The sequence below is a fragment of the Tiliqua scincoides genome, chromosome 1 (genome assembly GCF_035046505.1).
Source record: "Tiliqua scincoides isolate rTilSci1 chromosome 1, rTilSci1.hap2, whole genome shotgun sequence".
NCBI classification, from domain to species: Eukaryota; Metazoa; Chordata; class Lepidosauria; order Squamata; family Scincidae; genus Tiliqua; species Tiliqua scincoides.
Window position 1 is genome coordinate 306611247 of NC_089821.1, and position 19949 is coordinate 306631195.

At 47.1% G+C, this 19949-nt stretch overlaps 1 protein-coding gene across 1 annotated transcript in view; it reads left to right on the forward strand.

Moving 5' to 3' along the window:
- The window catches only part of KCNH5 (potassium voltage-gated channel subfamily H member 5), a 199795-nt gene that overhangs the window by 140976 nt on the left and 38870 nt on the right, over positions 1-19949 (forward strand). Inside the window, exon 9 of the mRNA XM_066612337.1 lies at positions 15668-15920. Within this exon, the coding sequence (XP_066468434.1) occupies positions 15668-15920 (253 nt within the window). The remainder of the gene's footprint in view (positions 1-15667; positions 15921-19949) is intronic.

A 19949-nucleotide genomic window follows, 5' to 3' on the forward strand; every position in this document is an offset into this window, starting at 1 on the left:
GTAAAGTGAGTAGCTCTGCAATGGGGCTACTTGATTCACCAACAACCAAAGGGTCGGTGGTGAATCAAGAGCCTCCGTGTAGGGTGGTGAGCCCAACATGTAGGCTTTGGATCTTTGCTCCACCAGTCCTGCCTCCCTCCCTCCCCACTTCCTCCCCTGGAACACCTCCTCCCCGCCCTCCGCTCGCTCCCCGCTCCCCAGAACACCTCCTCCCTATCTCCCCCCACGCCCCTGCTTACCTCTCTGCTGCTTGGCTGCCCATGCGACTGCTGAGTGGCGGAGCTCTGGCGGCCACCCAGTGCTAGCCCAGTGCCAGCCAGGACTGGGCTACCACCGGCGCTCACCCGGCAATAAGCCAGCGCGCACTGTTCAGGATTGGGCAGTTACTCTGCAACAGCCCATCTTCCACACCTGTGAAACCTAAAGGGAGTGTTCAGTTTGGGGGTTAAAAATAAATTAGAAAAATTGGTTGGCAACCTTCAGTCTCGAAAGACTATGGTATAAGCCTACAGCACCCAGTATTCCCAGGTGGTCTCCCATCCAAGTACTAACCAGACCTGACGCTGCTTAGCTTCCAAGATCAGGCATGTGCAGGGTAACAGTTCATGTGATGTTATCCAGGGCCAGTGCTATCATGAGGCCAACATGGCAGCTGCTTAGGGCATAGACTTCAGAGGATTGTGATACGAACCTTTAAGAGGCACAGTGTTGTACAGATTAGTTCTTTTAACCCATGTAAAAATTGTATGTGACTATTTTTTTGTCATTTTAAGATAAATACTACAACAGCACTATGGAATACGCTTAATTACAAAGTCTTATGAAAAACGGAGGGGTGCAAGTAAGGCTTGCCTGGGGCACAAAACAGCCTGGCATCAGCCCTGATGTAATCAGATGGTTGGCAACCTTCAGTCTCGAAAGACTATGGTAGAAGCCTACAGCACCCGGTATTCCCAGGCAGTCTCCCATCCAAGCACTAACCAGGCCTGACCCTGCTTAGCTTCCAAGATCAGACAAGATTGGGCATGTGCAGGGTAACAGTTGCTCTCTTCTCAATGTTGGCAACCTTCAGTCTCGAAAGACTCTGGTATCGCACTCTGAAAGGTGGTTCTGGAACAGCGTCTAGTGTGGCTGAAAAGGCCAATCCGGGAGTGACAATCCCTTCCACACCAGGAGCAAGTACAGTCTGTCCCTGGACTGTCTCCTGGCTATGGGCCTTCCTTCTTTGCCTCTTAGCCTCAGACTGTTGGCCAAGTGTCTCTTCAAACTGGGAAAGGCCATGTTGCACAGCCTGCCTCCAAGCGGGCCGCTCAGAGGCCAGGGTTTCCCACTTGTTGAGGTCCACTCCTAAGGCCTTCAGATCCCTCTTGCAGATGTCCTTGTATCACATCTATTCTAGCATTTACAGCTTGTGCAAGCTTAGTGTGTAGGCTCTGTAGAAACCAGGCGCACCCATCCATTTACAGACTAACTGCTACTGACTTATTGGAAAAGGACCATTCTCGCAACTTATGCTCGAAACATTAATAAGGTACCACAACGGATAAAAAAAAATAATTAAAAAAAAACAGGGACAAGATAGGGGCAGTACAATGTGGGAGGGATGCTAACCAGAAAAAAAAATGGACTCACTCTCAGTGGCATAGCTAGAGGGGGTGCAAAGCACTAAGTTTTGCAGGGACCCTCAACACAGCGTGTAAGCAGTGCCTCCCCCTCCCCTTCAGAGCCAATCTGGGAGGTGGGAGCTAAACAGAGGTGTAGGCCCAGAATGTCTCCAAAGGGGAAGGGGAGGGGCCCCTTGCATGCTGCGGTGAGGCTCCCTGTGCAAGACTTAGTGCTTTGCACCCCCTCTAGCTACACCACTGCTCACCCTGTTAAGTCAGTTGAAGTATAGGAGAACGTTTGGTGTAGAATGAATTCCGTCTTGAATCTTTATTAAGAAACCATGTTCCTTCATTATTCCACTTTATTTTTCCTTTACTGAATTATCACCATAGTCTCTCTCTCTCTCTCTCTCTCTCTCTCTCTCTCTCTCTCTCTCTCATACTGCTCATGGTGGCACAAGCTTCCAACTGTTTCATTCTCCATTATACTATTGCTTTTCAGATATCCCTGAAAATCCGGTGTTCTCAAATCCATTATGCTCAAACAAATATATTAGCACATTTATTCTTTGTCAGCATTTTAATGAAATAGATAAATTACAGTGCAGTTTTTAGCCAGATTTTTCTTCTCGGCATCATGGGCACTAGGACATCTGTAGCCTGTTGGTATTTTTAAAATGCAGCGTACGGCTTCCTTTGCAAAGGGATTTATTACATTACAGCGTTATTCACGCCAACATCATAGTGTACGTTTAAGATAGCAACGCAGGCAGTTATGAGAAGTTTAATAATAAAGGAACAGGAAGGAATTGCACATGCCTGGAAAAAAATAAAAATAAATAAGAAGTAGATTCTATATTTAAACCTTTGCAGCAGGTTCCCATGGTGACCAAAAAACAATATCGTTTGGGAACGAGGATTTAAAAATAACTACCCACAATATGTTATGAAAATAGTTTCTTAAAAATAATGCCTTATGGCCCAAGCCTACCCCTCTCCTGCGCCGCCATAGCTACCATTGCTCTTGCAGAAGCTGCTTTACTGCAGTCACAAAGCAGCCTCTGCTGGTATGCACTGAAGGCCCACTGTGGGGGAGGCCAGAGCAGCCTCTCACACTCCAGCAAATCCACAAGACCCAGTGGTGCAGGTAAGCCCATGCAGGGGGTTGGAGAAAGGAGGGGAGGGGGTTGGCGGTTGGTGATGGGGCGGGGAGATGGCGGATCAGGCCTGGGAGGGGGGTGGGTTCTATGGCAGCAGTGCACACCAAATCATAACTCTTTTCCCCGGCCTGATCTGCCTTCACAGATCAATGAGGACTTGTGCTAGCCATTGAGCTGGTGCAGGTCCAAGTTGACTCATAATGGCTACAAGGGCTTATTCTGGGGCAAGCAACCAAAAATCCCTTGTGGGATACATTGATAGCCAAGCCGCTGCATTGCCACATGAGAATTTAGGTAGGATTGAGCTGTTAGACTGCTATCCTATACACCAACCATTTTCAACCACTGTGCCATGGCACACTGGTGTGCCGCGAGTGGTCCACAGGTGTGCCACAGGAATTTGGTGGAAGGTCATTTATTAATAAGGCCAATGGGAGATGTGAGCCCCCACTGGCAGCATGATGTACCTTGTCAATTGTCAAAAACCTGGTGGTGTGCCTTGACGATTTTAGTGCCTTGTCAGTGTGCAGTGAGATGAAAAAGGTTGAAAATCACTGCTATACACACTTTCCTGGGACCAAGTCCCATTGAACACAATGTGACTTCTGAATAAGCATGCAAGGTTTGCACTGTTAAAATCCTCCTTATGTAAGCGTATGAGAGCAAAAGTGCTGTTGTGGATTTGACTCCTGGTTTGTTCATCTGCGGTCTTTTTATCGTTGGGAGGGTAGGCAAAGCAACATGTATAATTCACAATACATCGAACCTGATAGTGCACCAAAGTAAAAACTATAAAAATCTAGCATGCCAATAAATTTAGTAAAAGTTTTCTTTGGTTAGGGCCACTTCCACACATTATAATGATTAAGGATTAGCTGAACATTCATAAGGGCAAACGTTTGGCTCAAAATGGAGTGTGTGCGCAATGGGGAGTGGTGAAACTGGTGTACCTCTTTTATCAACTGTCCTCTTTTCCACTCCTGTGCCAAGGTTGTGGCAAGCCTCCTAGCAGCCACCATTTTTGTGTCCAGATTTTCTGATGGGCAGAATGTTACGTTGTCATGTAGCATGATGTTTCCAGGGGCAATCTGGAAAAAAAAAAATAATAGTGGGGACTAATCACTGGGATAATTGCCACCCCTGTCAGTGGAAAGCCTCTCCTTTTTTACCTCCTCTGAAAACTGAAAAACTGAAAATAGGACAGCAAGAAGAGGAGATTGTGGCCCCTTGAGTGTAGAGTTACCTGCTCTGTGTGTTGTGGGAGGGTCCCGCTTATTCTTCTGTTTAAAGAGGGCACCTGAAACCTATTTTTTTTGCTGGCATTTTGGACGTCGAGATTTACTGCAGTTGGAGTATCTGATCTCTGTTTAACGTTTTAAGTTCTGAGGTTGATTTTTAGTTTGCTTTTGTGTTTGAACTCTGTGGTTAGCCCCTTGGAATGATGTCAAAGACAGGAGATAAGTGCAAATAATAAATTGATATTATTACATACCCCCATCATCCTTCCTCAAAAAGATCAAGGCCTCACCAACCCCTTTTCTCCCCTACTTCTCCCTCCCTGTGAGATTGACAAGGTGAAGAGATGGTGACTGGCCTGGGTCATCCTGTGAGTGTCATGAATTTGAATCTATATTCCCTCCTAGTTGGAAAACAGTACACCTGCTGTCAGCATAAATATCACACCTGAGTTGCCATCTAATATATATTCAACAGGGTGCTGCAGCTAATCCTTGATAAATGTACATCCAGGGACGTGGCATAGCTAGAGGGGGTGCAGAACACTCACCCCAGTATGCAAGCGGCCCCATTCCTTTGGAGCCAGATGTACACCTCCGTTTTGCTCTTACTGCCTGGAATGGCTCCAGAGGGGAGGGGGAAGGGCTGCTTGCATGCTGTGGTTATTCTCTCTGCAAAACTTAATGCTTTGCACCCCCTCTAGCTACACCACTGATCCAGGGTACATCTACATGTTGCATTCACGTCTTCCACATTTCTAAGAACAAACTGAGCAGACCATGGAACTGTAATTTCTGGAGCAACCTACAAAAAAGTAGGTGTGAGCCAAAGAGCACTCTTTGAATTAGTAGTATAAAGTGGTCAGAAGAATATTTATAGCAATGCTTGGATACAGTAGAACATTCATCTTGGATTAGGACGTTTTAACTGTAATCGTAGCACACTTGATATCAGTCAAAAAGGAATAGGTTGTTTCCTTACTATGGGAAAATAGGTCATTACACAAAGAACTGCAAACAACATTTACTCAGCCGAAGGTTTCAATTAAGTTAGATATCTCCTGGTGAGAAAACGTAAACCCTAATATGTGTACTCCGCCTCCCTGGACTTCTTGATTACTCATAAACTTGAATAATGCTTAGGAAGCAGTAAAATCAAGGGTCTGTCACTTTAGTTTTGTTCCAAAGGCAGGAGAAGCCCCAGGCAGAGGGGGGCCTCTGTAAGACTTACTCAAGCCTCTTGTATTTTGCCTCACTGCATAAATTGAAGCAATATACCGTTTACAGCCCAATCCAGTGCAAATTACCCTACGTCAATCCAGTGAACATAAGAACATAAGAGCCCTGCTGGATCAGGGCCCATCTAGTCTAGCTTCCTGTAACTCACAGCAGCCCACCAGGAAGCACACAAGACCACAAGATACTTGCATCTCACTGCCACTCCCCTGCATCTGGCGTTTTATTTATCCTTGCACCCCCCCCCCCCAATGAAGACATCAGACTGCAGCTTGGGTTTAACGTGGGCCACTTTATCAAACACAAGAGAGCAATTTTTAATGCATTAAACCTACTGAGCACACTTTCCCTCCCTCGTCAGTCTAGGGTAGGCAAAAAACTGCCATCCATCACCCGTTTGGATGATAGGAAATGTTCCTACCTGACCGTCATGATGAGTGACCAGCTAATCTCAGACTGTCCCCGTCCATCATGGCTTGTAACCGGTGATGGAGTTTCCCTCCAGAAATCTGTTCAATCCTCTTTTAAAGGCATCAAGGCCATTGAGAACATAAGAACATAAGAACAGCCCCACTGGATCAGGCCATAGGGCCATCTAGTCCAGCTTCCTGTATCTCACAGCGGCCCACCAAATGCCCCAAGGAGCACACCAGATAACAAGAGACCTGCATCCTGGTGCCCTCCCTTGCATCTGGCATTCACCATCACCACGTCCTGTGGGAAGGAGTTCCACAGACAGACTAATTACATGCTGGGTAAAGAAATATTTTCTTTTGTCTAATTTAGCAGGCAGAAAGTCAACTTGGGGTGAGACATTCATCCCGTTTCCTCAGGGAAAGCCCTAACCTGCACAATGGGTCTACTTGGACCTCTGCAAACTCTATAGATGGACCAAGTTTACATTAACCCATGTTGGCAGATCAGGCCCAGGAAGAGGGGCAAGATGTGACACATGCCAGTACTGCCAATCTCACCCCTTTCCAAGCCTGATCTGCCCTTCCACACTCCTACCCTTCCATGCCCCATTAACCCCTTCTGAACTTCCCTGCCCCTGTGCCGCTCAGTGCAAAATTAACCATATCTGGTGCACGCTGCTCATTCTGCCAGCACAGCTATGCTGTTGCAAATTCTTTTATGTCACTTTTGCGACAGCTAGCACCAGTCCTTAGTGTGGATCATCTGCCAGTGTGATGAAGACTGTACGGGCCCTATCCTATCCAACTTTTCAGCACCAATGCAGCCATGCAAACAGGGTGTGTACTGTATCCTGTGGACAGTCCTGTGCCATCTCCTACAAGGGGAGGGGGAGGGCAGTCACAGAGTCCTCATCAAGGTAAGGGAACTTTTGTTCTTTACCTAGGAACTGCATTGCAGCTGTCTCAGTGCTGCAAAGTTGACTATGATATGAACCTTTCTTCTCTTAACCAGGCCTGAAAACAGATTTTCCAGATAATTTCATCCAGGAAACCTCAGAGCTAAGACACAACCACGCACTCCTTTACCTTGCCAAGAAATGTGAGGCTAGAAACTGGCTGGATGTTTTCCAACACAAAATGGCCCCCATATCCACGGGTCCTATAGCCACAGATTCAGTTATCCACGGATCAGGTCTGCCCCCCCCCCCCGTGCACTCCACACATGCAGAGCCAAGGGGAACTCCACTCCCCTCACCTCTGGAGGGGCTTCTGAGCTCTGCAGAGGCCGTGAACATCTGTCCATGACCCCCATATCTGTGGATCCTGTATCCACGGATTCAGTTATTCACAGATCAGGTCTGCCCCCACCCCGCATGCTCCCCAAGTGCGGAGCTAAGGGGAGCCCCGCTCCCCTCACCTCCAGAGGGGCTTCTGAGTTCTGCAGAGGCTGTGAACATCTGTCCATGGCCTCTGCTGTGCTCAGACTGAGTTTGACTGCTCAAATCATGTGACTTCTGGTTTCATGGAGAAATTGAAAGTGATGTTTTTAATGCCTCATAAGGCATTAAGAGGCCCGGGAAGCCTTGAAGTCACATGATTTGAGCTGCCGAGCTACGTTTGAGCCCGGCAGAGACCGTGAATGGACACCCACAGCCTCTGCTGAGCTCAGAAGCCCCTCAAGAGGTGAGGGTAGCTCTGCTCCCCTCACATCGGGGGGGGCAGCAGCTGCTTGGCCACAGGGATGGGCGTTCGCCCATATTCGTGGTTATCCGTGGGGGTTCCAAACAGAACCCCTGCACATAAAGGGGCATGCTTGTAAATAAAGGGAGGGTTTTTCAGGAGCAGGCAAGCCATCCGCAGCCTCAAAGCTGGTTCATCCCCTCCTCCATGGACGAATGAAGAAATGCTTCCTTTTGTCAGATCATGCTGCTTCCATTAGTGCTACCGCATTACAGAGCTCTGTGCCCTGGGTTGATGGACAGTGCATTCTGGCCAGTGGTTGCCAACTTCTTTCAATAAAATCTCCTTCAATAAAATCTCCTACAGCTCGGCTTTTCATGGAGGGATCCCTGGCCAGGAGAACCTGTACAGTACCTTTGTTTGGAGCTCTCCATGGTTCTGACCACCTTCCAGGCCTCTGCAGTGGCTAGATCACTCTTGTGCCTGGAGCATGGGGAAAGGGGGGAAAGGAGGTCGTGAGAGAGGGGGAAAATCTTTTCTTTGTTCTTTTCTTCAGATCCTGCAAGATTTTGTAAACCTTGGACCTGCTCCTTTGTTAGTACCATTTTTGTACATTCATATGGCTCCGTTTTGCCCCGCCGGCGCCGGGAATGGCTCCAAAGGGAGGGGTCGCTTGCCCGCCATGCTGAGGCCCCGTGCCAGGCTGGGTGCTCTGCCCCCCTCCAGCTACGCCACCGATTTGTGGCATGGGCTAACGTTATTTAATGAGGGGCACTGTTCCAGTTCCACTAAATGCGCCTTCCATCTCTGGGCACTGGTGTTAACTTTGCACATTTTGTTAGAGGGAAACTAATTAGGCCCTGTATGCTGACCTGGGGCTCTCAGCTTGTTCAGCAAGCTGCAGAAATGAGGGTGGCATTTGCAGTTGCGGCATAATCGCAGGCCCGCTTCCCTCTCTCGTTTTTTTTTTTTTAAAAAGAGAAATCTTTTGTGCTCATTACCCAGTCAAATGTTTGAAAGGAAAAGACAAAATCACAGCACGAAAGATTAATTGCCGTGCCTTGGGTCAACACTTGCAAAACAAAAGCGTCTTGATTATCAAATCTTTTCTAATATGCAGATTAGCTGCCAGGTGTCGTTCCAGCCAGGTCAGTGGGGGTTATGTGCATGGGGGGGGGGGAGATCTGCCAGGTGAAGCAAGAAAAAGACACAGGCAGAGGTTTTGTGTGGGATGAGGTGAGTCTGAGGCAGGGAGCAACAGCACAGCAATCTGAGAACCCTTTTCCCTGGACCAAACAAGCAGACCTTCCTTGAAAGCTCTAAGAGACCTTGGCGTATGACTCATTCTGGTCTGTCTGTTTTAAATTTCATTAAAAAAAAATTTTTGTTCTACTTTTTCATTAATGACCAACAAGGCAGTTTCCAAATGTGCACACACACACACACACACAGGAGGACCCAACAGGCCAAGAATATTCAGCTACATAATTAAACAAACTGGAAAGAAAACATTATCTACAAGTGAAGCTGTAGCCATTCATCAAAAAGCAAGAAGGCAAACATGTATTGCAGAATGTACTTTGGGGAGTCTACCTTCTTGTGCTGTGGTCAAAAAACCCCTGTCTTGTGACTCTCACACTGGCAGGCAACCATCAGCAGGACCTCTGTTCTTGAAGAGAGTGCCCAATTTGGGGCCCAATCCTGTCCAATTTTCCAGTGCTGGTGCAGCTGTGCCAATGGATCAGGCACCGCATCTTGTGATAGGGCAGCAGTCACAGACGCCCCCTTAAGGTATGGGAACATTTGTTCCCTTACCATGGGGTTGCATTGCGGCTACACCAGTGCTGGAAATTGGATAGGATTGGGCCCTTGGTTGGCTGGCACAGATTAGAGGAAACCCATTCAGGCATTGGAGGCTGGTGCAAGGTCTGCGGAGACCCAGCATCAGAGGCTCGCCTTAGAGTACGATTGGGCCACTAGGGTCTGTTTCCAACCCTGCTGTCAGTGCGGCCGATGTCATGATAGTTGTAAAGAATCCCCAAGACAAAATCTTTGAAAAGCATCATACAGTGTTAATTCTGCAGCCCTATGGCTATGCCATCAAGTGGCTTTAACCAATTTAATCGCATACAGCAAGCCACCCAGAAGACTCACCATACTGAGAAAAAGCTATTTTGAACATCCAAAGCTGTTTTTGCAGGCATCTTGTACACAGCTCTAATCTACAAAAGGTTTTGTGCTGCTTGCCCCTGCTCTCTCTTCCCTCCTTTCCTATCATCTCTGTTCCCTGTAGAGTTCTTTTGAACCATTCTAGAAGCTTATCTTAAACTGCCTGACTATGTTTAGAAAATGCAAGTGGAAAAAGAAAACAATATCAGATCCACCTCCTTTGGGGATTTGAAGCTTTTGTGGTCTCAGGAGCGGAACCGAAATCGAGGCAAGCGGTCTCGTTTTCTCGTGGAATGATCCCTCCACACGTTTGACTTGGTGAAGGGGTTTATATGCCAAGCCTTAACCATTTCCATGGCAGCTCACAACGTAATCAATTACTAAGCAATATTTTAAAAGGCTCAAAATCAACCACATCGCAGTGACAGCAGTGCTCGACCGTTAAATAGCAAATAACATTATGGACATGCTAGCGTCTCAGGATGTGGAACCATAACATAACTCTGAACAAAGTCAGAGGAGTAATCCAATGACCAGAAAGGCGGTATATAAATACCTAGTTATTATTATAGTGATTATGATTATAACAATGACAACAGAGAAGGACCAGGCACGGCTGTGGGCTCAGGTTGGCCTCCTTCAAGTCAAAGCATTCAAACTCTGCGGGCACCGCAGACCAGGGATGTACGGTGCAGGGACAGAGGGTGAAGCAGGACCGTCCCACTGGTGTCTTCTGAACATTGCCACAGCCTAACCTGGTGATCATACACGTGTTTCACCCACTTACACCTCCAAGTAAGCAGCTGCGATCACCAAGTTAGGTTGCAGCGATTTTTGGAGGATGTAAGTGGGGCACACAGTCCTGTAACAACACAGTCCTGGAACGTGCTGGAATCCCTAGCATGTATGCACTGCTGAAACAGAGACGCCTGCGTTGGCTCGGTCATGTTGTGAGAATGGATGATGGCCGGATCCCAAAGGATCTCCTCTATGGAGAACTCGTGCAAGGAAAGCACCCTACAGGTAGACCACAGCTGCGATACAAGGACATCTGCAAGAGGGATCTGAAGGCCTTAGGAGTGGACCTCAACAGGTGGGAAACCCTGGCCTCTGAGCGGCCCACTTGGAGGCAGGCTGTGCAGCATGGCCTTTCCCAGTTTGAAGAGACACTTGGCCAACAGTCTGAGGCTAAGAGGCAAAAAAGGAAGGCCCATAGCCAGAGAGACAGACCAGGGACAGACTGCACTTACTCCCAGTGTGGAAGGGATTGTCACTCCCGAATTGGCCTTTTCAGCCACACTAGATGCTGTTCCAGAACCACCTTTCAGAGTGGTTCAGAAATACCTTTCAGAAATACCGTAGTCTTTCGAGACTGAAGGTTGCCAACAACAACCTGGTGATCATACATGTGCTTCACCCACTTGCACCTCCAAGTAAGCAGCTGCAATCACCAAGTTAGGTTGCGGCGATTTTTGGAGGATGTAAGTGGGGCAGACCTACATCACCTGCCACTCCTGCACGACACACCCCTGCATAGGTTTTGAGGATGACTCTGAGAAGGAAGTTGTTCTCTTCTTTGCCTCTTCTTACTCCTTCTCTATTTTGCATTCTGTTGTTAGTGCGACATCCTTTCATGTTTCCCTTGATGAATCTGGTACATCTATAGACTGTGATGTTTGTGGCTTCAGATTTACTACACCAAAGCCCCTTTGATACCCACCCCTATAAGTGGTCTTTGAAAACCGTATGCTCCCAATCTTCTGGAGCTGAACACAGCAGTCGGCAGCCTGCTTCTTGGGGGCTGGTGTGAAATAGGATTCCACTGGGCAAAAACAATTGTCATGCAGCATGCTTAATTCTGTAATTTAGGATAAAGCTAACAGCGCTGGGGGGAGAGCATTCTTCCACCCGCCAGCCTGTTCTATGGCTCTCCCAGCCTCATCTGGTGGCAAAGCAACTGTGGAGAGAAGCAGAGCTGCGAAAGAGAGTATCTTTCATTGGATCGACCCCAGGGAGGCTACGAGACATTATTTGGAAAGCAATATCAATCTGAGTTCCTGCAATCCAAGCTGTAGCCGGAGGATGTATTTGCCAGAGATGCTGGTAGGGAGTTGAAGCCGAGATTGAAAATAGGAACTTCCTGGGCTAGGGAGCCGTTTCCCTTGGTGGTAACTGAGCCACTTGAGATTGATGAGTGGAAGGCCCTGCCCATTCCTAACTGGCCTGACTACCCTCTTGCTTTGTCTGCTACAACAGCATCAACCTTAGGGATTACAAGGGTAACGAGGAGGTAAAGTGTTTTTCTACCCTTCCCTATCCTCCTATCCATCGTGGAGACCATTCCCATGGGCAATCCTGTGTGCTAATCCTGGATCTACCTTATACCATGTCTCACATTTCCACACACCCCATTCCACATAATTCACTGTAGGGACAGGGCTGAATTAAAGCAAATACTGAACCAATTGCTTTCAACTGGGCCCGCACCTAAGGGCCCCCTCCCCCATGCGAGGGTAATCTGGTCTTAATAAATACAAATCGAAACTCATTGCAATGGATATAAATGCAAGATTTTGCTTTGCTGGTTCAATTGTAGGCTTACATGTATGCAATATGATATTAAAATGTGCTTAAATCGATTTGGTTCATTAACTCACAATCACTTTTTAGGTGGGCATTTTGATTGCATTCCATTCAACCAGAGATATAAAGTGTATAGTAAGTCCTTTTTTTTCTTTCAAATCTCTCTTAAGATTCTACAGACCTTGACAGTGAAAATGGGGACCCATGAAAATGTTTCCAATTGGGTTCCGCAGCTTCTAAGGCTGGCTCTGTGTAGGGAACACACACCATCATGATGTCACCACAGTGGCACGGACATCTAAGTAGTACAGAGAGAGAGGAGAATGTGGTCTAGTTCTCAGTGTGTACATGTGTGTACATATGTGTGTATATATGTGTGTACATATATATATATACACACATATATACATACATCTACCTGTCTGTCTATCTATCTATCTATATTATATCTATCTATCTAGTTGTTGGCAACCTTCAGTCTTGAAAGACTATGGTATCGCACTCTGAAAGGTGGTTCTGGCACAGCGTCTAGTGTGGCTGAAAAGGCCAATTCGGGAGTGACAATCCCTTCCACACTGGGAGCAAGTGCAGTCTGTCCCTGGTCTGTCTCCCTGGCTATGGGCCTTCCTTCTTTGCCTCTTTGCCTCAGACTGTTGGCCAAGTGTCTCTTCAAACTGGGAAAGGCCATGCTGCACAGCCTGCCTCCAAGTGGGCCGCTCAGAGGCCAGGGTTTCCCACTTGTTGAGGTCCACTCCTAAGGCCTTCAGATCCCTCTTGCAGATGTCCTTGTATCGCAGCTGTGGTCTACCTGTAGGGTGCTTTCCTTGCACGAGTTCTCCATAGAGGAGATCCTTTGGGATCCAGCCATCATCCATTCTCACGACATGACCGAGCCAATGCAGGCGACTCTGTTTTAGCAGTGCATACATGCTAGGATTCCAGCACGTTCTATCTATCTATCTATCTATCTATCTATCTATCTATCTATCTATCTATCTATCTATCTACCTACCTACCTACCTACCTACCTACCTACCTACCTACACACACCCCCTTCCCCAGTTACCACAAATCTGCAGATACCGGGGATGCCCTATAAAAAGATTTGGAAAGTAAAGGTAACAGCCCAAAATAACTCAGTGTACCATTGCGCAGCAAAACCGTAGAGATAATTGAATCTGCGGATGCTGAATCCATGGATACTGGGGTACACCTGTAGTTGTAGCTTCTTGATGCTCTTCTGGGGTAGAGAACTTTGCAAAAGTCCAAGCTAGCTGTGACTAATGCATGTGTTACACTGACCAGATCTGCCTTCCTCTGTAAGGGGTGCAGTTAGCACAGCAGTCAAAGCAGTGTGAAAGCACCCTGGCCACCGTCGCTCCTGATCGTCTAACAGTAAGACTGGGACCAGGACTGCTCCCGGTCTGCAAACCTCTTCTGCCAGAGGAAGTACTACCCCATCATGAGCAAGCTGAACACCAAGTCATCTTTCCTATTGATCAGCAGCTGTGAAACAGCTTTCAGCAGGACAGATCATTTGTCTGTCTAACCCAATACTACCTGTTTGGGAGCAACACTCAGTCCAAAGGTTTTGCCCAGATCCTGTAACTGACCATGTCAGGGGTTGAACCTGGGCCTTTCTCCCTACAAAGTGCTCTACCGCTGGGCTTGTAACTCCTGCTTCAACCCTTAGCTTTGTAATACTGCAAATATTTGAACCCAGGCCTCCCCAGATCAAGTCCAACCAACTCACAACTATGCCAAAGATCTCCAGTTTGGTGCCCTTGACATTTTCCTTTCGGCGCAAACAATCTGTCCCCAAACTCTTTGGTCTCTGTTTGATAAGCAGAACCCATTTTCAGACTAGAAAATCAAGAACAGGTCCTTGTGGTTAGGCTTTGTTCCTCTACACTTCGGGGCGGCTGTCTCTCTCTGTTCACATTCAGTCAGAGGCAGCTTGAGACTGGCTATATGAATAGAACAGTTTGGCTCCTAACTTCAGTTAATTACTGAATTCTTCCTGATGGATTTAGCTGGCTTTTTCCCACACAGCAGAGGTCTCGCCTTCCAAACTGTTGGGGAACATGATGAAAGTACAAGTATTGTACTCACAGAAAGGAACAGCATTTGCAGTGATAACACCACTGAGATATCTAAGCACATCAGAATCTCTTTTTCCCCATGCACTAAACTTCTTTAAGGCAACATGAAAAAGATTTTGAGAGCGTCTTCAGTGTGTAGGCTCCTTTTGCAACAATTTGCAGTGCAATCCTAAATATCTCTGAGGTTCTTTCTGAAATGCAAGCCACTTTCTCATGAATGCTCCATGTGTTCACTCTACATGTTAAGGGGGAATGGGATTGCAACAGCTTGCCCCAGCTCCTATGCATTGATGCAAAGCTGGGAATTGGATTTCTATGTATGTACAATAGCATGCTCGCAGGCTCTCTCACATGATGGGGAACCTTGATCAAACAGGGTCTATACCTGTTACATGCCAGTAGAAACCTAGTTTTCATGTTGAGCTCAGTATGCAAAGGTTGAGAGTGGAGCCATCCACTGTGATTCCCACTCCTGTTTCCATCCCATGCAGAGGTCTGATGAAGTATCACATGGAATGGCAAACAGGCTCAGGAAGAAGGGCATCCAGAAACTAATGCCACTTCCTTCCTGTTCCCAGGGGACAGAGCTACTCAGATAGGTTTTTCTTTTGCCTTACTTTGCTCTGTCCCTTTAAATGAAACAAGAAGTGCACTTCCTGCTGTATTTAAAGGGACCAGAGGAGGAAGGAGCAAGATAAGGGTGTAGGGGGTGGATTGCCACTGTTACTACCACACACACCCCAAAAAACTGCACAGAAAGTGGCAATCCATGTCTATATCCCTTAACCTTGTTCCTTCCTGTGGTCTCTTTCGACAAAACAGGAAGTGCAGCACATGCTGTGAGCTTCCGCACTTCCTTTTTTTGTGGTTTTTTTGCAAGGGATCATGCAGGAAGCAGCAATGTGAGAAGCTGGGGGGGGGGGCTGGATCACTGCTTTCTGCATGGGGGTCTTGCAGGTATGGTGGCAGGTTGGGGGAGGTGGTAAATGGCAGATCACCTTAGGCCACCCTTCCTCCCCCTCCTCCTCCCGCCTCCCCCTCCATCTATAAACTGGGCATGTGGAACATTTGGGGTAGAGGCCCATAAAAGGTTGGAAGGTAAAGTTGGGATTGGAAATGTACAATAGGTGTGCAGCAACTCCCTCAGAAATTGCACATTTTACAGAAGCTTGTACACCTTCCCTTGAACATGCTCGGATATGTTGTTTTGGGAGGAACCATTGGACACACTCATTCTGGGAATTGTAAGCATGTGAAGGGCCACAGGGAGCAGAATTCTCACTAGGGCATTCTTGGAATGTGAATTTGAAGTGTAAATATGTCCCCAGACAAATGTGCAAAATGAGAACAAATGTGACCTGGTGCTAAGTGCTTCTGCTGTTGCTACAATTACGACATGGGTGTTGCTGCTCTGGCTGGTCTTATCTCAATATGGTCCCTTCACGCTGCGCTCATTGGTGAACTTCCTCCCTTCTTCTCTAGGTCCTTTCAATCTGTCCTAAGGACATGAGAGCCGACATCTGCGTCCATCTCAACCGGAAGGTTTTCAACGAACACCCAGCCTTCCGCCTAGCTAGCGATGGCTGCCTGCGAGCCCTTGCTGTGGAGTTTCAGACGATCCATTGTGCTCCTGGAGACCTCATCTACCATGCCGGTGAAAGCGTCGACGCCCTCTGTTTTGTCGTCTCAGGATCCCTGGAAGTCATACAAGATGATGAGGTGGTGGCTATTTTAGGTATAGTGACGTCATCTTATTCCCTCTCACCCTCCCTGGCCTTTAACTGCATTGGTTGTGATCTGAGAAACTGAACTAGGGCCCAATGCTATCCCCTGGTTGTCCTGGTGTACCACCAGGTATGCTGGTGTAATGAGGGCCCTGCCATTCTGCAGACTGAACCTCACTGATAGGCATGATGATGATGATGATGATAGTTCTGCTATCTTAGTGCAATTTTATCAGTGCTTTATAATAGTCTTACGTTTGTCTCTCATATACAGCATTTTCAGCTTGCTGCAAGAACCCTTTGGTATAAGACTACAAATGAGAAATAAAGAAAAAAAAATACATAAATAGCCATTTCATTTTGCTTGTGCCTAGCATCTGGTTCACAGAAATATACTGCTCTCAATTGTGAAGGTTCAATGTAGCCTTTATAGCTTATAGTCAAATAAGCTATATATAGTCAAATATTGCTTACCACAAATACAGTGCTCCTGAAGGTGGAGGAATCAGGGTCTAATCCTATCCAACTTTCCAGCATCAACGCAGCCCCTAGGTAGGGAAACAAATGATTACCTTTCCTTGGGGAGGCCTCCATGACAGCCCCCTTACCACAGGTTGCAATGCACATCCCACTGGTAGAGCTGGATCAGTGCTGGAAAGCAGGAAAGGATTGGGCCCTCGTTTAGCTACCATACTTCATCACTATTGATTGATCTCCCTCCTGTGAATTTGCTTAATCCTTTTCTAAGGCCAGCTCAGTAAGGAGGTCCTTTGCAATCTTAACTGTTTATAACAATAAGGGTGAGAATATGAATATTCAGAGCTAGGCAGAAAACAGGCATGAGGTCACTGGAGTGCCTAGACCAGGGGTGCTCAAACTTTCAACTTTAGGGATGCTGGACCTTTAACAAGTGTATAGAAGAGAGAATTGCAGCAGGTGCAACTTGTCATCCCACAGATGACAAGCTACACCTGCTGAAATTCTCTCTTCTATACACTTGTTAAAGGTCCAGCATCCCTAAAGTTGAAAGTTTGAGCACCCCTGGCCTAGACATTGGATAAGGATTTCTCAGAGTGTAATATAATTTTCTAGCCCTGTAAGTCTTCCGAGACTGAAGGATGCCAATGAAGGCAAGGCAAGAAGAATTGGGCACAAATGCAACTAAAAAAAAAATCATTTAATTCTCCCTCTGCTCGTTTTATGATATGACAATTAACTTGAAAGGTAGTATACGTGGGTATTGTAACAGATTGCTCAAACTATGGTAACAAAGTGATCTGTAATTCAACATTGTCCTCAATTCAAAATTGTCCCCTCTAGGAAACCATTTTTACAAAGTGTTTCCCTCTCCCCATCAAGTCCAAGAAGAGTATTCAGGAGCTATACTCATCAAGGTAAAAGTGTCTACAGACAGATCCTGCTAATGGGGAAGAGGAACCTTTTCAAAAAGTAGTTTCCTTCAGGAGGAGATCTGCAGGTTGGGTGGTCTGCCAAGTTTACCTGTTGCTGTGTTCAGTAAACAAGAGGTTTACAGAGCTGAATGCAAGGCCACATTCAATGGAGTAAGGGCCCAATCCTATCCAATTTTCCAGCACTGGTGCAGCCTCAATGCAGCCCCGAGGTAAGGGAACAAATGTTCCCATACTTTAAGGGGGCCTCTGTGACTGCTGCCCCACCACAAGATGCAGTGCATGACTCATTGGCCCAGCTGCACCAGCACTTGAAAATGGGATAGGATTAGGCCCTAGGTCACCTGTTGTGCAGACCAAGGTTAGCATCTCTGCAGAGTTTCTGTATCTGTGAGCTCTCCGTTTTTTCTTAAAGCAAAGGTACCTTTTGGAGCACAAGGCTAATGACCTTCCTGAATATTTGATGTGCTTTCAATATCTGCAGTGAAAGTTTTAGACAATGAATTGCACCAACCATTGAATGAAACTATGAAATCCTGTCTTTTCCATGCAGGTGTGATTTGACTAGCAGATGTTTGATTTGAGGGTCCTTCCCTTCCACATTATGCAGTGGATATTATACATCCTTCAATCTTGCTCAGTGACCCAGTGATTTTTCCTTAGGGAATCTGTGAGGCTTGTGTTTGGCACTGTGTGAGATACATTGCCCCAGGAGAGAGACCTCTGTGGCTGCTACTCCCCAAACTTCCCAGACTTTGTCCCCTGGGAGATGTTCATCTTGTCCATCCACATTCACTGATGTGAAGAAGACATCTCTGAACAGAACAAAATGGCTCTCAAAATATATGTGAAACGTGATAGGTGCTAGGTGCTCTAACTTCAGTTTCTGGGGTGGGGAATGAGGTGGAAGGTTGGTATCACGGAAGGAGCTGTGGGTTCATGAGCTTTGAACTTTGGTTGTTTCACTAGCTTGTTCTCTGGTCTGTCTACCTCTGTCTAGATGCTGTGTGTTGAGGAACAGTTTCATGTAGTAGACAGGGTTATTGCCTGGGATTGGGGAGAAACAAAAACCAGTGAACTCTGCACCCAGTAGTGCATTCTATGTTTCTCTTGCCCATTGACTTCAGGTTTCCAATACAAAGGTAATGCAGATCCCTCTGTGACCCCAGAGAAGCTAAACCAATAGCAAAGTCCTTCTGTGACAACAGACAGAATAGCCAGTGCCATCAGGACAGACAGAGAAGTCAGAATTCAAGAAGATTTCACAAGAACATAAGAACAGCCCCACTGGATCAGGCCATAGGCCCGTCTAGTCCAGCTTCCTGTCTCTCACAGCGGCCCACCAAATGCCCCAGGGAGCACACCAGATAACAAGAGACCTCATCCTGGTGCCCTCCCTTGCATCTGGCATTCTGACATAACCCATTTCTAAAATCAGGACGTTGCACATACACATCATGGCTTGTAACCCATAATGGATTTTTCCTCCAGAAACTTGTCCAATCCCCTTTTAAAGGCATCCAGGCCAGATACCATCACCACATCCTGCGGCAAGGAGTTCCACAAAGCGACCACACGCTGAGTAAAGAAATATTTTCTTTTGTCTGTCCTAACCCTCCCAACACTCCATTTTAGTGGATGTCCCCTAGTTCTGGTGTTATGTGAGAGTATAAAGAGCATCTCTCTATCCACTTTATCCTTCCCATGCATAATTTTGTATGTCTCAATCATGTCCCCCCTCAGGCATCTCTTTTCTAGGCTGAAGAGGCCCAAACGCCATAGCCTTTCCTCATAAGGAAGGTGCCCCAGCCCCGTAATCATCTTAGTTGCCCTCTTTTGCACCTTTTCCATTTCCACTATATCCTTTTTGAGATGTGGCGACCAGAACTGGACACAGTATTCCAGGTGTGGCCTTACCATCAATTTGTACAATGGCATTATAATATTAGCTATATACCTTTCCTTATGATCCCAAGCATAGAATTGGCCTTCTTCACTGCCGCCATACATTGGGTCGACACTTTCATCGACCTGTCCACCACCACCCCAGATCTCTCTCCTGAACGGTCACAGACAGCTCAGAACCCATCAGCCTATATGTGAAGTTTTGATTTTTTTGCCCAAATGTGCGTGACTTTACACTTACTGACCTTGAAACGCATCTGCCATTTTGCTGCCCATTCTGCCAGTTTGGAGAGATCCTTCTGGAGCTCCTCACAAGATTTCACAGGATGCCACACTGCATCCTGTGCTGGGACTGATCAGTCTGGAAATCTCCTCGAGGAAAGGGGACATTTGTCCCCATGCCCTGTGGAACGCCCCAGCCTGCGCAACAGGTCTACTTGAACCTGTGCCCATTCATTCGCTGGTGCAAGTCTGAGTGAAGCCATGTGAAGATTCCAAGCTTGTGGAGGGGGATGTAATATGACCCCTACGCCTCCTGGAACCTCACCCACTCATCTTGCCCCATCTCCACCCTCCCCCACCCCATTAACCCCATTCCAATCCTCCTTGCCCTTCCCCTGCACCCTCCCAGAGGCTGATCCACCCATTCCCTGCACTCCCTGCCCTGTTACACCTGTCCCCTGCTCCTCCCCCACCCCTATACTGCTCATACCTGCTCCAGCGCCC